The sequence below is a fragment of the Berghia stephanieae genome, chromosome 5 (assembly GCF_034508935.2).
Source record: "Berghia stephanieae isolate SIO BIC M18660-M18661 chromosome 5, UCSD_Bste_1.3, whole genome shotgun sequence".
In the NCBI taxonomy this organism is placed as follows: Eukaryota; Metazoa; Mollusca; class Gastropoda; order Nudibranchia; family Aeolidiidae; genus Berghia; species Berghia stephanieae.
Genome location: NC_088364.1, coordinates 21,986,339 through 22,004,213, shown reverse-complemented (window position 1 = coordinate 22,004,213; position 17,875 = coordinate 21,986,339). Strand labels below are relative to the sequence as shown.

Genomic DNA, 17,875 nt, shown 5'->3' with positions numbered 1-17,875 from the left:
AAAGTCAAGTTTAAAATTCAATACAACCATCTGAATTTTTACATCTCTGGACAGATCCCAGTCAGAACCGTGTGAGACATATCAATGCTCCTATTTATTTGTGTAATACGAGGGATGTCCCCGCATTAAAGTAGGCTACGTAATCCCATAACTCATGAACCGCATGTTGTGTCAAATCTGTAAACTGGAAATTAAAGATATATTCATTGAGTATTGAGCACCTGTGTTGAAAGTTTGAGCAAAATAGTTGAAAGGTCCGTTCTACATCAAAACAAATATATCAACCATGATTACTGAGTGGTCGATGAAAGAAATTCGTGCAGTAATACGATTTCTGAATGCAACAGGAAAACGTCCTTTGGAAATTCATTCAGAGTTGGTAGTTGTTTATGGGGAAAATATTATGAGTTTGAAGCAGGTAGGTTTCTGGTGTAAAGACTTTCAACAAGGTTGATCTGACATGCAGGATAAGTATAAGCCACGCACAGGAAGGTCATTGTCTTCCCACTCAAAAAGAACATTCAGCATTTGATTTGGGAAAACATGCGGCTTAAAGTTCGAAAACTATCCTATTGAGTTGGAACTTCCAAATCCACTCTTCACAGAATAATCAAACATTTAGAGTTTAGAAAAGTGTCAGCCCGATCGGTTCCATTATAGATGGGTCATAAGGATAACGTGAACAGGTGTCTCAAAATCTCAATGATGAAAATCAACTGCATATGGAGCCTAGCGGTGACAGTAGTCGTGAATGCTTTATTGACCATATGATCACTAGTGATGAGACAGGAGTTCACCACAGTACACCAGAATCAAAGAGGGACTCGATGATCTGGAAACATCCATCTTTACTGCTTGCAAAGAAATTCAAGGTGCAACATTCAGCGAAAAAAAAATTATGGCCACTGGGTTCTGGGACACTAAGGGTGTTCTTTTGTTGGACTTTTTAAAACGTGATCAGACAATAAGTGCAACAATGTATTGCAAAACATTGGACAAGTTGAGGGAGGCTCTGCGGCGAAAGTGACTGGGGCAGCTAAGCAAGGGCGTTAACGCTTTCCAACAAAACAACGCAACATCACATGTCGCGAACATCACCAAAAAAATGAAAACTCATGGATGGCAAGTCTTATCACATCCTCCTCATAGCCCTGATCTTGCACCATCTTTTATCCGTTTGGACCTCTGCTGCGACATTTGGCTGAAAAATGGTTTGAGGATGACGATGAACTGAAATCAGATGTTGAGAATCGACTCAAAAGTCTTGACGTCAATATTTTTAGGGAAGGTATGTGATAACAGAGTGATGTAAACAAATGGTATGTGCATCTGCTTTGTAAGTTACCTTAATTCTGGGACAAACCTCTAATTATTTTTCAATGGCTCACTGTATAGTAGAATCATATTGGGTCATTAAATTTACTGTTGACACATAAAGTTACTTTTTAAAAAAATCAACAAAGATAAACGATAAAAAAAAGAATGCATATTATGACAATGATATGCTAAGAAAGATTATGAAAGTTGAAAATAATACATACATTATATATCGTGATCTAATTATATCTTTTCTATCATGATCACTTGCCTTTAATCAAAACATATGATAAAACAGACAAGTAAAGCAAAATACAACATTACATACAGTAAAGAGCTAGTGTGTTGCAATTTTCTGCGGTATAACACGATATAATGAAACATCTATCAATGAAAAGTTTCACTTTGGACGAGTTGGGAATCATCTTTAACATCTCGACGTGAAGTGCAAGTTTTCTGGCCAAGATGGAAAATTGTGATTGTTCATTCATTGAACAGCGGATTAGTAGATACACCGGACTCAGGATGATTTAGATTTATGCGAGTAAAACTCTCCTCCTCCAGAAACATGCATCTTAGAAAATCACAGTCATTGCTCATGCAGAGCCAAATGATCGTTTAATTGGAGGCCAGTGACAGAAAGCCGGGTAAATCAAACAAAAGGGAATAGGCACAGTGCAGAAAGAGTGTTACCTCCCTTCTTGAGTGCCAAAACAACACCTCGCCCAATAGCCCCACAAACAAAAAATATTATAAAACCAATTGGGGGGGGGGGATGGTAGTTATAATATCAAAAGTAATCACAATTGCTTTATCATGTAAAAAAAAAAGGCTATTATCTATTTACATGGAATTTTCTTTTCATTTAAGTTTAAGAGACACAGTCGCAATGGGAGGGATGGGGTGGAGTGGGGGGGGGGGGGGGGGGGGGGGGGTCCAGATTAAATTCACTAAAGTTAAAGTCAGGAGGCGGAGGGGTTTAATTTGAATATCACAATATGAATCATGAAAGGAAGTTCAGCAAGCAATAAACACAGAACCTTACAAACCGGCAGCCAAATAGAAAAGGAACATTTTTCAATGTCATTGGAAGCAAAATAGAACAATGCCCTACTCGAAAATCTTTTACAAACACATACATACAAGAAAAAGCTCTAAGTAAAAATAAAACTACCTAAAACCATGCAATGAGGCAAGGAGGACTAGACGCCTGGAGACAATTGGAGAACCTTGGCCAGAACCGTGACAACTGAAGGCAGCTGTTCTGTGGCCTGTGTCCCATGAGGAATTAAAGGCCAACGTAAGCCAATGATCCCTGAATTGTGTCAATCATCAGGAGAAAAGTGAACAAACATAATAGAAATCATTAGTAATCAACAATCCTTGTACCGTAAGTAAAAAAATTGATAAAGAATCGTATTCTGCTTTTATTTTGGGTTATTTCAAAGGGAAATATTGGCTCTAACAAAACTTCTTGAAGTGAGATCGTTTCCATGCCACAGACAGACATAATAAAGTACTCGCTGGATTCTAGCGCGCTCTCAGGAGAAGCCAAAACGTGCTCGAATCTGAGCGTGTGGAAATTGGAAATGCGATGGTCATGTTATAATGACTTATTACAGAAAAAAAAAATCAGTCAGTCAGCTCCAACGTGCCATAAAGAAGAGCGTGCTATAATCCAGCAAGTACTTATATATAGGACATGGTTTCTGAATGTACAGAGTGTTTTAGTAGAACAAATACTTAGGAAAGCTTGATATTTTTATTATTTTTTTTTGGGGAGGGGACAAAATATATTAATTTGCTTTTGTTGACGAAATGTATAGAGTGTCAAGCTTTATAAAAGGTCGAGTCCAAAACCAGTCACTGCAATCTCTTGACCGTTCTACATTGTGAATTTTCACATATTTAACTTTAAGATGAGTCGTTTGTATAATATTTAACCTCGTGTTTTCCGTAACTTGTAAGGTGTATTCGTTGAATATGATACATATTTGCTAGAAATTTGCGCTTCCTCTATAAATATAATAATAAAACATTATAATATAAGATCTAGTAATGTCTGTCCAGTAAAGCAATAATAACAGGTTGTTTGTTAGTTTTTGAGGGTTTTACGGCGCTTGCAACACATTTAGGTCATATCAGCGCCAGTAAAAAGGAAGAAATTGGACAGTAAAAACATTCTAGATGTACAAATAAAAGGACTTGAGGAAAAAGTCAGACAAGGGGAAATGGTTCAAAAAGGGAACAGATGTAGATTCCAAGAGCACACTATTAGTGTACTTAGTTTGAGATCACCTAAAAGTCTCAACCAGACACCAACACAAGTCCCCACAAAGAGGAAAACCACTCAAATGTTTACAAATCATATAACAAGAAAAAAAAATATAACAGTACATAAGAGAGATGATTTACAAGGAAAAATATATCATCTCCAAAAACTATAACTCTATACATTTGACTGTTTCCCTCCCAGTCAAGGCCAGGATCAGGACAAAACTAAGTAATCTCATTCAAAGACAAAGACAGAAAGCATGTTGGAAAACAGATACAGGGGGATAGAAGACACAGCAAGTACCTCCCTGTCCACTATGGGAGGTCGGAAACCCCACCCAGTAATAACAGGTTCAACAAGCATTCGAATTCCAGTACTGTATCGCATTAGACTCTTATGGGGTAATCTAGACCAGATCCATAGCAGAAACAAGATCTAAGATAATAAACGTTTTCACAAGTACGTGTACTAGGTTTGGATGGGGTTTTAATCACAACGATGACAGAATAATTGTCACAAAACAAATACTTTTGGAAGTGTTGTCAAGAAAAGTCATAGATGCAAACAGTTATATCACATTGTTCTGTTATTTACATATGTACATCAGTTCAGATCAAGAATATTTTTTTTTAATAAAAAAAAACAAAAACTGAAGAGATTTTGTCTAATTTTGCCCTAGTTTAAGTCAGCGTAAAAGTCAATTTGATACAAATTTCTGCGTAAGTGAATAAATTTGTTTTGTTTGTTTGTTGTTGCTTTAGGTCTCTTCCAACACAATTGAGGTTATATGAGAGACCGCTGAAACAAAAAAACAAGCAATCTAACAAAAATAGTACAAATGTAAATCAAAATCATAACCTAAAGATATCATAAGCTAAATTATAAATAACCAAGAACAAACAGCAGGAGATTTACAGGAAAAAAAATATCCCCTGTCAAAAATACAATCACAAACCAAAGAAGCAGGATAGGCTAGTAAAGAAAAAGAAAAACGACATCACTATCGGATCGTACACCCATGCGAACATCATAGGTATATGATTCAAGGGTGATGCTCCCATCCAACCACCCGCAAGTGAATAAATGAGTCTATGTCAAAAAAAAAGATAAATAAAAAAAAAAAAAAAAAAAAAAAAAAATCATGAGGGTTGACATTTTATCCGATGACTAACACTTTGAATAAAATCAAAAATAATACAATTAACAGACATGTTCCACCAACGACGACTTGTCTCGGGTTTAAGACTTGCTGACAAGTTAAAGTTAAAGGTAATGAGACGAGCGCGCAGATGTACTCGTTTGATTCAAAAGAGTTTAAAACACAAATTTCGTTTTTTGATTGCGAGTCCAGCCTTACTAATTAATTCATGAGCATTGAGACACTGGCGCAACCATTACATACAAGACCTTGTGGCCAGGCCACAGGGCTTTTGGTATTACACAAGCACTCATCACTTTCGGTCAACCATGTTCTTTGAGGTTACACAACATACACCGCCTTTATGGGTATGCCTGTACATAACGTACACGGAACGTGAAGGCTCTCAAAAAATATGCAGCATTGGTACTACCACGATCTCGTTCATGACGTAAGAGGCTGGATCTGGGATTTTTTTCTTCTTGTATCTCGTCTGTTGGAACGATTTCAATAGCACAAAGGAACATGTAATATAAACTGGTACCTGATGACTACAAAATATGGATATCTATATAGAATATATTTACACAATCACAGATCTCATAATTCCAACGTGATCAAATGGTTTAAATTCAAGATCATTAATCAATTATGGGCAAGATTCTATTTTACTCTAACTGAACTCAGTGTGTTTTCATTGAGAGAGCAGTAACAGTAATACAGCAGTACCATTGAAAACCATTGTTATTACTCTCTTGCTGATGTTTTGGTTTATCTTTTAAACTTAAAGCCTGATAAACAGAAGATATTATCATTAAAAAGAAATTGTCTCCCCACAACAGGATTAACAGGTTTTATCATATAATCTGAAATCATGTTTGTAGACATAAAGAATTATTTAGAACTATTACTATTATCATTATTGCACAATCTCCAAGACCAGTTTATGGGAAAATAACCAAGATTACAATAAATCTATAAATTCTTTTGGGGCTTGGCCTCTTGGCACTATCAAAGTGCTCTAACATTGCCAAAAAATAAACCAACCATAGGAAAATGGTCTACATCTGTGCCAAATTCGGTAGTCTGTTCATAAAACATTTAATTCATCCAAGAATCAGAGCTAAGCTGCCGGGCTAAACCCTGTTTGTTTCCCCCTAAAATAATCAGTATTATGCCCTCATGTATTTACAGTCAGAGATCCCAGCTGAATAAATGGTGCTTGACAAGCATGTCCTTAACTCCTTCCTTGAAGGGTCTGAATGAGTCCATCTGCCCAGGAAGCTCCCACTCTCTTGACAGGCTGAAGGAGAACTGACTCAGCAACCTGGAGGAAGGGGAGATAAGGAGGCGAGGGAGGGGAAGGAGGGTAAGGAGGAAGGGGTTAAAAGAAAAGGATTGTATTAAAGAAAGGGATGGATAAATGGGTTGAGGGGAATGAGAATTAATAAATTCAAAATGAATGGATTTAAAGTGACGTAAAAAATGAATTAATGACAGAATGAAGCAATGCATGAATGAATGAATGAATGAATGAATGAAGTCAACAGTAAGAGTGCGAGACAACAATAAAAAAATTGAATGAAAAATGAATGAATTAAAAGATGACTAACAACAGAGAGAGACAGGCAGTCAAGTGTGAAGACTATCTGATCTGAATTGATGCATTATAAGGGCTAATGTTAAGCCTATGATGCCCATCATGATGAAAAGAATTAATTCAAGAAAACACATTTCTTATTTGAATTATCTAAACTTTATTTCGTCCAATTCATATCTGTTTGTTGCTTTAGGTCTCTTCCAACACAATTGAGGTTATATGAGAGACCGCTGAAACAAAAAAACAAGCAATCTAACAAAAATAGTACAAATGTAAATCAAAATCATAACCTAAAGATATCATAAGCTAAATTAAATAACCAAGAACAAACAGGCAGAAGATTTACAGAAAAAAAAATATCCCCTGTCAAAAATACAATCACAAACCAAAGAAGCAGGATAGGCTAGTAAAGAGAAGAAGAAACGACATCACTATCGGATCGTACACCCATGCGAACATCATAGGTATATGATTCAATGGTGATGCTCCCATCCAACCACCCGCATCCAATTCATATCTTGCTTTTATGATTTGTAAAAATCATTGTATAGAACTATATTAAAATTATAAATATTGCAATATATTAACTAAATTTAAAATAAAAACCAATACGCTATTACAGACAAGTCTCGGTAAGATGAGATTTTATAAATTAATGGTTTCAAACCTGGTCAAATTTTAAAAATGTATTCTATCTTATTTCCTTTTTTAAAATGCAAACTATATGAAACATACTAGAATATGAGCATAACAAATGGAATGTTTTGCATAAGACAAAAAAAAATTAGATCTCTGCGACATAGTGCCCATGTAATTAGATAACTTGCACAGACCAAATATAAGAACAATATTCCAAATAAATGGGTTATTCAGAAAGACATTTTAATAAAAATCAATGTCTCCTGCAGAGAGAGAAAAATAAATGTATAATATTGATGGCCTCCCTTTGGCGAAGGCTAATAGTTATAGCCATTATCAGGAATACCAAAATATTCTCATTCCACAACAAAGACAGAAGCCACACATTGAAGGGGATCATAGTCATTGAGGGATAGAACACAAAGCAGGATTGGACCTCATTTAGGCCTCCCAAGTCCACAGGAGTCAAGGGAGTGGACAGCAAAATATAGAAGGATGGATGAGAAAGCCTAATGGACTATAATCCTAAGTGTTTCATAGAAGATAAAAGAAATGAGTTTACAAAGAGTCCCAAGTCAACAACATTGTACATAACACAACGGATGAGATATGATATCTGTAAGGCTCTTTTATATTGTATCTCCATCTGACACAATGCTGTTACAAGTATTCCTTTTTCACCTGTGTATGGTGAGACAATGCGAAAAAAGAGGCTCTTCCAAATACTTAACGGTGGAATTGGAACCTATTAATCGCAGGACATGAGATACCACTAAACCACAATACTATATAAAGAAGGAATCTCTCTATTCTCTCTCATCCGAGTGGAAAATCCGACATATGTGCTCTCAGGCAACACAAGAATGGACCTTCAAATTGTTAAATTTAATCATGGGAATTTTTCAGCAATTCTAAGAGAATTTTAACCATTAGATAGATTTAATTAAGATTGCTGTCCCCAAATATCAACTTACATCGCATTTCCTGTTTTTGTTATCAAAATAAAGTATAGGGTAATAAAGAATGTAGAGATTCTTTTCCATAAAACCTAAATGAATTTAGCAACTGATTGATCAGGCAGCAGGAACAATAAATAAATATACATTGCAATTAAACGGCTCATGTGTTTCAAAACAATTGATTTATCTAAACCTATGAGAAGGAAAAAATAGAACGAATATTCCAATTCACACACTGCATATCAACGGTTAGGCATCTTTTGTGTACTAGTACTAGTACTCTTATAATACTCGTCACCACCTATACTGGGTGCCTATTCATATCTGAGTGATTGGGATAAAGTGTGCAAACAGCCTTACTCCAAGGGCAAAATGCCTGGGCTACCATTTTGCAATCATTTGCTAAAAATTGCTTAACTTCTTCACAGGATGAAAAAGCAAACAATCGAATTTAGCTGATAATGAAGGAAATAGGCGCAAGATGAATATATAATTTCCGCTGATCAAAAAATCTTTAAAAATGAAAAGAAACATTTGAGCTCAGTATAAAACCTGGAAGACGTGATTTAAAAATCAAATATTTCTTTCTCTGATAAGATCACCATGAAAGTATTTTGCGTAATCAAAATAAAAGCATTTTTAATGGCACTTTCATAGGTTTGGCGACAGTTTGAAGAAAGATTAGTTCAACATTAAATTTATCCCAGTCAGCCCACTGAGAACTGTAAAAAAAAAAAAGTTCAATTGAGATTAGTCACATAACTGACTCAACTTGACCTTTGGGAGTTTGACAGAGACATTTGGTCACTGGAGAGTTCTTGACTATAAAATAAAACTCTATATAGCCAATGACCCAAGCTGAGACCAATTGTGTTCAAAAAATGTCATCCGAATAACTACGTATTTTATTAGCTTGACATGTCACAGTATGATTCTTTTCAAGGGGAGGGGAGGGAACAGTCCAAGTAACTCATAAGTAAAATGGGTATAAATTAAGACTGAGTCACTTTTTAAGTAAATAGGTAATGAGATCAAAACTTATTGATAAATGCAATATCAAATTGAAAAAAAATATACATAAAAACAAAAACATGAGGATTTTCATATATTCACGTGATTGTAAAGAATGCTACATACTGTAAACCTACATTCATGAAATGCTAGTTGATAAATTTTGAAATCAATTGGCTTCTAAAAATTAAACCAAAAAAATATCTTTGTACAGATTTCCAACAAACAGAGAGAAAGAAAGAAGAAAACTCAATAATTAGCTGATAATACAAATACACTACACCCTTATCCATTTATTTTTACAGGAATTGATTGGGCATCCTGTCATATAGTTGCATATTTTCTCAAAAATAAATTTAGTCTATTATCAAATGTGACAGTTATAGAAAGGAAACAGTGGAAAGTCATTTGAGGTAGGAAGTGCTCCCTCTGATTATTTAGAAAATTCGATGAAAATTTACTTTCTGCATAGTACTAAATAAGCTTTTAACACTTGAACTGTAAAGATAGATCTTTTCAAAATTAATCAACTGTTTTTCGGAACATAACCACAGAAAAGTTTCATCAAGAAAGCAAAAATAGAAATGTATAGATTATAGCTTTATTCAAACAAGCTGTTATAGCTCTTTTTGGTATCAGCTTCTAATGGCATCACACCAGGCTGCAAATTCATCGCCGCACTTGTGGACGGTCGCGAACCCACTCAGAAGCTTTATAATAACGCAATGCTCGACTAGATGCTTTACCATTTCAATCGCTTGACCACAGTGAGGCAGGCTATCAACCAAAGTCGATTTGCCACCACTCAGTACCTCCTCTTACTGATTCAGGAGCCTGGCAGCTTCTCTCCCACTTCTGAGGAGTCTATGTCCTTGCCCCCTTGAGAGATTGAATTCGTCCAAACCGTATGCACAGTCCTGTCCGAAGTCAGGAAAGCTAAGTAGAAGGGTTATCGGGACTTATTCTTTTGGTGAACATATTTCCATAAAATGGGTACAGCTGGGGCGACCATCCCCAACCCAGCGCGTCCACAGGTGGCGGATCGTGGAACGGCCTACAGATCCTGATCTATAGGTTAGCTGTAAAGCCGCGGACCAACTGGCGATAGTCGTGGAGAGTGAGGTTGGGTAGTCTGGCAGCACAGCTACACATACAAAATGCCTCATATACTCTATGAAGGGACTATCAAGGTGAATGGGAGGCGCCTTAAAACCTGCCAAATGCTCCCACTGCCTTGTGGGTTATGACCGGGAGGTCAAAAGGCTATGGAGTAAACCAGATAAAAATCCGTCAGAAGGCAACGGGAAACCACTGACGTATCATCCCAAGATCGTCATGATGTCCGTCCAAGCGAATCTAGTCAACGACGTCAATGGATGTTTTTCGAGCAACTCGATTACAGCCTCGTCCGGTAGAGATAGTCATGCAGGTGAACAGGTGACTCTCGACCGTCATCCAGCTACTGTGCACCACCAAACATTACGAACAGCAACATGGAATGTAAGAAGTCTGTACCAGAAAGGAAAATTAGCAAATGTAGTTATGGAAATGAAGAGATTGAATATCAATGTTTTAGGATTATCAGAAGTTAGATGGAAAGGAGCAGGAGAACTTAATTATGATGACTGTAAAATTATATACTCAGGAGGAGGAGAACACCAAAGGGGAGTTGGAATTATACTAGATAATAAAACGGCGCGAGCAGTCAAAGGATTCTGGCCCATATCAGACAGAGTAATGGCAATCAAACTACAAGCAAAACCTTTTGATTTTGATATTTTACAAATATACGCCCCAACCACCAGTCACGATGATGAAGAAGTGGAAAATTTCTATCAACAAATAGATAAAGCAATGCATCAGTTTAAGTCTTCAGACATAAAACTCATCATGGGCGATTTTAATGCCAAGGTGGGCCGAGAAAGAATAGAAGATATTGTGGGCCCACATGGTCTGGGAGACAAAAATGACAGAGGTGATCGTCTTATTCAATGGTGCCGTCAACATGATCTGACAATCACAAATACTTGGTCAACAAACCACAATAGAAGGAAGTGGACATGGAAAAGTCCTGGAGATGGAGTGAGAAATCAAATAGATTACATACTCATCAGCAAACGTTTCCGAAACTCAGTTTTGTATGCCAAATCTATGCCGGGGGCTGACTGTAACAGCCATCATATACCTGTGCTATGCCCCATACGAGTTAAATTGAAAATCTGCAAAAGAGCAAAGGCTAAACCTAAATACCAACTAGACATTCTCCGGGAGGAACAGAAGATACAAGAAAAATTTGAACTATCAGTAAGAAACAAGTTTGAAGTGCTTGGAGAACTAACAGATATAGAAGAGAAATATGAGCAGTTTAAAGACAGTGTTGCTGCATCATTAGAAGAAAATGTTCCAACCACACTTAAGTTGCAGAAGAAGAAATGGATTACTCCAGAGATATTAGAACTAATGAATGAGAGAAGAAAGGCCAAAAATCAGGAAGAAAAATACAAGACTCTGAACAGGCAGATAAAAAGAAAATGCAACGAAGCTAAAGAAGACTGGATAAATGAACAATGTCACTATATAATGTCCTGCAAAGAAAAAAATGGCAAATTCTTCCATCAGAAAATCAAAGAAGTGACAAACAAAACTAAATCAGGTGCTAAAAGTGGATGCATCAAATGTTGTTTTTGTTTTTAAGGGTTTTACGGCGCTTGCAACACATTTAGGTTATATCAGCGCCAGTAAAAAGGAAGAAAATGGGATAGTAAAAAGTTTTAGAATTACAATTAAAGCATCCAAGAAAAAGTAAGACAAAGGGGAACTGGTAACAAATAGGGATCAGATGTAGATTCCAAGAGCATACCATCAATGTACTTAGTTTGAGACCGCCAATAAGTCTCATCAGGACACAAGCACGGCCCCCAGTAAGAGGAATACACTCAAATGCTCACATTATAAATTATAACAAATATAATAATACATAACAGAGAGATGATTTACAAGGAAAAAAATATCATTCCCAAAACAATAACTATGCATTTGACTGTTTCCCTCCCAGCCAGGACCCCGACCAGGGTCAGGACAAAACCAAGTAATCGCATTCCAAGACAAAGACAGAATGCAAGTTGGAAAACAGATATAGGGGGATAGAAGACACAATATGTACCTCCCTGCCCACTATGGGAGGTAGGAACCCCACCCAGGATGCATCAAAGACAAGCGTGGAAACACCATCATGGACAAAGACTGCATTCTAAACAGATGGTCAGAATATATTGAAGAACTTTTTTTTGATAATCGAGGAGAAATGCCTATGATAAAAGAACTGGAAGGGCCTTCTATAATGAAAGATGAAGTTAGGAACGTCATGAAAAGCATGAAAAATGGAAAAGCTGCAGGACCTGATGCCATAACAATTGAAGCCTTGACTGGCCTGGGTGAATGGGGGATTGAATTCATCACAAACCTTCTAAATCAAGTGTATGACACAGGAAAAATGCCAACTGATATGAAACGATCCATTTTTATAGCACTACCAAAAAAGCCAGGGGCAGTTGATTGTGAACAACACAGAACTATTAGCCTAATGAGCCACCTCACAAAAATTCTTTTGAAGATAATTTTACTAAGAATAAGAAATAAAATACGACCTGAAATTGGGGAGATGCAATTTGGTTTTGTTGAGGACAAGGGTACCAGAAATGGAATATTCACATTATCAATGCTGATGGAAAGATGTATTGAAGTAAATAAAGATCTGTATATGTGTTTCATCGACTATTCAAAAGCCTTTGATAAAGTACAACACGAAAAACTATTCAAAATTCTATCATCCTTGGACATTGATGGTAAAGATTTAAGAATATTACGGAATTTGTACTGGGAACAAGAAGCAGCAATGCGTGTTGACAACGAACTAAGCAGTTTTACACCTATTAGAAGAGGAGTTAGGCAGGGGTGTGTTTTGTCTCCAGATTTATTCAACCTCTATAGTGAAATGATATTAAGAGATATCGAACATAAGAAGGGGGTGTGTATTGGAGGAAAGAATGTAACAAATCTGAGGTATGCAGATGATACGGTTCTACTGGCAGAATCTGAACATGAACTACAAGAATTACTGGATGTTGTAGTCAGGAGTAGTGAAAATATGGGACTGGAACTGAATATATCTAAAACAGAATGTATGACGGTATCTAAAAATAATAACCCACCAGCCTGTGTAATAACAAGCAGAGGACAAACAATACAACAAGTTGAATGTTTCAAATATTTAGGCTTCAATGTAACATCCAATGGAAAATCAGATTGTGAAATAAAGAAAAGAATAGGTATGGCGAAGAATGCATTCAACCAGCTGCATACAATTATGAAAAACAGGAATATTAGCATGAAAACAAAAATCAAAGTCCTGGATTGCTATGTACTGTCTGTGCTGCTATATGGTTGTGAGAGCTGGACCATAAACAAGACCATGGTTAAAAGACTGGAGGCAGTGGAAATGTGGTTTTACAGAAGAATGATGAGGGTGTCATGGATGGAAAGGAAAAGAAATGAAGAAATTTTAGAAATGGCAAACAGAAAAAGATCACTGATAACAAAAATCATCAAACGCCAAATGGAATTTTTAGGACACATTATCCGCCACCCTGGTTTGGAAATACTCGCCTTGACTGGAAAGATGAATGGAAAAAGAATAAGAGGAAGACAAAGAATAACGTATTTGAAAGGGATAAGAACTTGGACAGATGAAGCTGAGAAAGATGGCGCTGCTTTAATAGAATTGGCAAGAGATAGATCAGCTTGGCGGAAGATGACCTCCGACGTCTGCTTCAGATATGGAACTACATGAGATGATATTTCCATAAAAGGTTGAGTTCAGATGAATCAAGGGAGAAATGTTTGTTTGATAAGATTAGTTAAATATTTCACCTGCATGTAAAGGCATTAGTATAATGACTAATTGTCTCCCTGTGTTCTACAATCAATGTGAGATGTTAACCTCAGAACAATGGGAAATTCCCAATATGAAAATCCCCATGTAAAAAAACAAAACAAATGGAATGAAAAATAAAGGAATGTCAAGAAAGACAAAACTGAATCATGCATAGGCAAGTATGTGGATTGCATTGTTTCATTTTGCCATCTTGAAGCACATGATCTTTTCAATAAAATCATCAGTTCAGTCCTTGAATTTACAATGCTAATAATACACCAAACCCTAAAAAAATAAACACTTGAATTATCACTTTATTATTACAGCCCTTGATTATGATTAAATTTTCTCGTCAATTTCATAAATATTTGTTGAAAAGTTCTGGCATTAGCTAAAGCATAGGAAATAGTGCTCCACAAAAGGATAACAAAATAATGCAATGGTAACCATGACCAATAATATAACACTTTTATAAAATATTTAAGTACAACAAACATGAAAAGTATTAAACATTTTCTCACATTTCACGAAAAATGAGTATAGGCAAAACTAAGGTAAATTTTAAAAAAATAAAAAAATTATGAAATCCCTATTCTTGTTGACAAACATTATTGTTTTATTCTTAAAGCCACAACGATTGCCAAAATAGGATTTTGTGAAATTTCAAATGTGACAAAAAACAGTTTATGACTGCACATTTGTTAAATTTCAACAGTACTTGTAACACTTCAAAATTATTTTGAAAAACAATGTTGATTACATTTGATAAGAAGAGAAAAAAACGCATCAAAATTTTTAATATAATACAATAGAAATAAATGCAAATACTGAAATAAATGCACACAAAGATATAAAATAATAATACTTTTTATCATGAATTTAATACTGAAATTAACGTAAACAATCCTCAAATAATTATTAGTTAAAAGAAAAAGATTTGTTCAAATTTTGAATAATATTACATAATATTTGAGATTGTTTCCTAAATTTAAATAATTCATGAGAATTTATCAAAAACTTGATCTGGAAATAACTTTACAGCAATGCCATTCACTGTACAAATACATTTCTTATTTTGGCAGTCATTTTACATGGAAGATATATATAATAACAAAATTGTATCAATAAATCTATAATCATTTCAATTTACGTATTTCACATAGCAAAGGCAAAGCTCCCAGCCATTTTCATACAAAATTACACAATTCTGTTTCTGGTCTGTTTTTAATTCCCTTTTTGAAATATAAGTTATAATCATTCAAGTTTTTCAACTAAAATATATCAGGTGCTTTGGTTTCCATGTCATCCTAATAAAACATTTTTTTTTCCTCAAAAACTAGAACCCATAAAGAGACATGGGTTTGCCATAGAAAATTCTTATCATGCCTCCAATTGTTTTTCAGATATCGAATACTCCATCGCATTCTCTCCACAAGTAATGCATATATGCACAAAGAAATGATCGATCATCTCCAATACTAAAGAAGCATGAATTCTAGCGTGGTTTAGAAATATATATTTGCTCTTTTTCAAACCAAGCTATTTGAATTGCTATTTCTGACAGTAATGCAGGTCTGTTGCAATAGTAAAACTCTTTCCTTCTGCCTAATTCAGCTTTTTACCCTTTCCTGATGACTTTGTTCTAATTTACCTTTCAACGCAAAACAAAATATCTTCTTGTGTCCAATGAATTGCCATAATTGCCCTTTTACTGGACCAAGAAAAACTCACCTTTTTAAAAAATTTTGTGTCATTCCTAAATAAAGAAACATTCTTAAAAATGGGACAGAAAGTATTCAAAACAATGCACTGATAGGAAACTAAAAAAGTGCTGATTTTATTCTTTCATTTTTTATTTTTTCCCCCAATTTTCTGAAAAAAAGGATTCCATTGCAGGTTTAAAGACTTCCATTAAATTATTGAGAGGGAGAAAATAATAATTATTTGCATCCATCAATTTCAATAGTAAATGCCTTTGCTTCACAAAACACAGAGACCAACAACAAAGTTTGATCTAGCTAGCGTTTAGTCAACTGGACCAGTAATATAATAGTATAAACCATGATAACACAACCCTCAAACTAATCTATATTCCTTAGACCAAATACACTTTGCATCATCTCAATTCAAAAATAAAAAGAAGTTAAATGTAAGCTTCACTCCAATTGACTACAAAGGTGGTTGGTTAGAACAATTGTCCATTATGATCATCTTGAACTATTGAAAGGATGGGAAAAACCAAAATCAACTTTCAGCCTAAATCAGTCTTATTTTAATTTATTGACCATGAACTATTATACAATGTAATCAAATAATCGCCAATGAAATTTACAGGAAAAAAAAAAGAGTATATCAAGAGACATAATTTAGACATTTTAAGTAAAGTGATGGCTTTTAAAGCGAAATTTAGGCTCAAGCTGACAACAAAACCCTCAGTTGTGGAACCAAGAAAATAAGTTCAGGATATTCCTGAGAAAAATACAAAGCTTAAATGTAATCCATGGTCATAAAACCTGGACATCGTGTAGATGTTTTGAATTACCACTCATCAACAAGTCAATATTTAAACTGAAGCTTACATTTAAATTCACAATTCTTTTACATAGAGATTTCAAGTAGCAACATTTTAGGATCTCACCAATATCAAAAAAGAAAAGATAAAAAATCTACAAATCCCAGCTAAACAGATGGTGCTCAATAAGCATATTTCGCACGCCTTCTCGAAGGTCTTTGGATCGGCGTGCTTTGGTGGTGGGTACCTCCCAGTTCAAGGACAGACAGAAAGCACATTGGGCAAGGATTCTGTGAAAAACGTCAACAACGTCAAGCCACTAAATCACAACATTGACACATCTAAAAAGGTATACTCAAAATAGATTCAATAAGATGACCAAAATAAAACAAAAAAATTATAATACAATCATGAAAATAAACATTCCAATATCTCTGCCTCGCCCCCCCCCCCCCCCCCCCCCCAACATTATTTAAACAGATGATATTTTAGGTAGTTAAATTCCTTAATGGTTGTCGATACTAACATCTTAAGGCATATAATTCAATTTTCCTAGAATTCATTAACACCTGGCACAATATATTCATTAAAACAATTTTGATATGCTTTTCTTTTTATTAAATGAGATTTCCATTATATATACATGATTCATGCTGAAAATATTTTGAATTTAGTAGAATTTTAAAAATAGAAGCATGAATGTAAAGAAAATATGCGTATAAATATATATGGCATTTTGATGTAATTGGTCCTCTATTGTAAATATCTTCACTTCTCAGATAACAATATATTATCAATACTATATATTCCATTTATCTCCCATTCAAGAAACAGGTGACATCACCTAAGAAATCCTAAATTGCAAATATTTGCATATCTATTGTTTACATTTTGCGTACCAAAATAAATAAAAACAAATCAATAAATTAATTACACAACATTTAATATAGATCGAACATAAAAGGCATTGATAAGAGAAATAAAAGGCAGAATAAGTTGAAGAAAACTGAGCAAACTCATAATCAAATAACTCTTAGAAGGGGAAAAAATGCTTTTGCAATTTTTAACATATTATTATTACTATTATCATTGAAATTCGCAATTTCCTCTTCCTCTTTTTTTTTTCTTTTTACAAAATAAACTTCTTTTGATATTCAGCTTTTACAACAAAACAAAAATACCCCCCCCCCCCTAAAAAAAACCCCAAATAACCCCAACATTTGTATAAATAGAGAATGCTCGATGTATATTTATGTATATAACTGTTTTTAAAATAACTTCAATACATATGTGTAAAGATAAAATAAAAATTATTAGATGTATATCAAATGCTTTAAAAAAGAAATAAATGCATCAGAAATATCATTGTCGATAACATCACAGTAGGCGAATTTTAAAAATTAATAAAATATTTTCATTTGATCACAATAAATAGTCGATATAAGGCCACAACCACTAAAACTAAGCCACATTAAGAAAACAACAAAACTA

At 34.8% G+C, this 17,875-nt stretch overlaps 1 protein-coding gene across 4 annotated transcripts in view; it reads right to left on the bottom strand.

The window, feature by feature from the left end:
* Window positions 1–3,076: 3,076 nt before the first annotated feature.
* LOC144972597 (small G protein signaling modulator 3-like) overlaps window positions 3,077–17,875 on the bottom strand; it is a 58,170-nt gene continuing 43,371 nt past the window's right edge. For 2 of the 4 annotated variants that reach the window (XR_013645378.1, XR_013645379.1), the window contains 2 exons: window positions 4,662–6,057; window positions 3,077–4,307 (listed from right to left, as the gene is read on the bottom strand). Coding sequence is in view for 2 of the 4 variants with exons in the window: in XM_078914000.1 (XP_078770126.1) it covers window positions 16,539–16,674 (136 nt within the window). In the remaining 2 variants the exon portion in view is untranslated. Of the gene's footprint in view, window positions 6,058–15,190; window positions 16,675–17,875 lie in introns of those variants that run through there. The other 2 variants (XM_078913999.1, XM_078914000.1) reach the window with 2 other exon arrangements.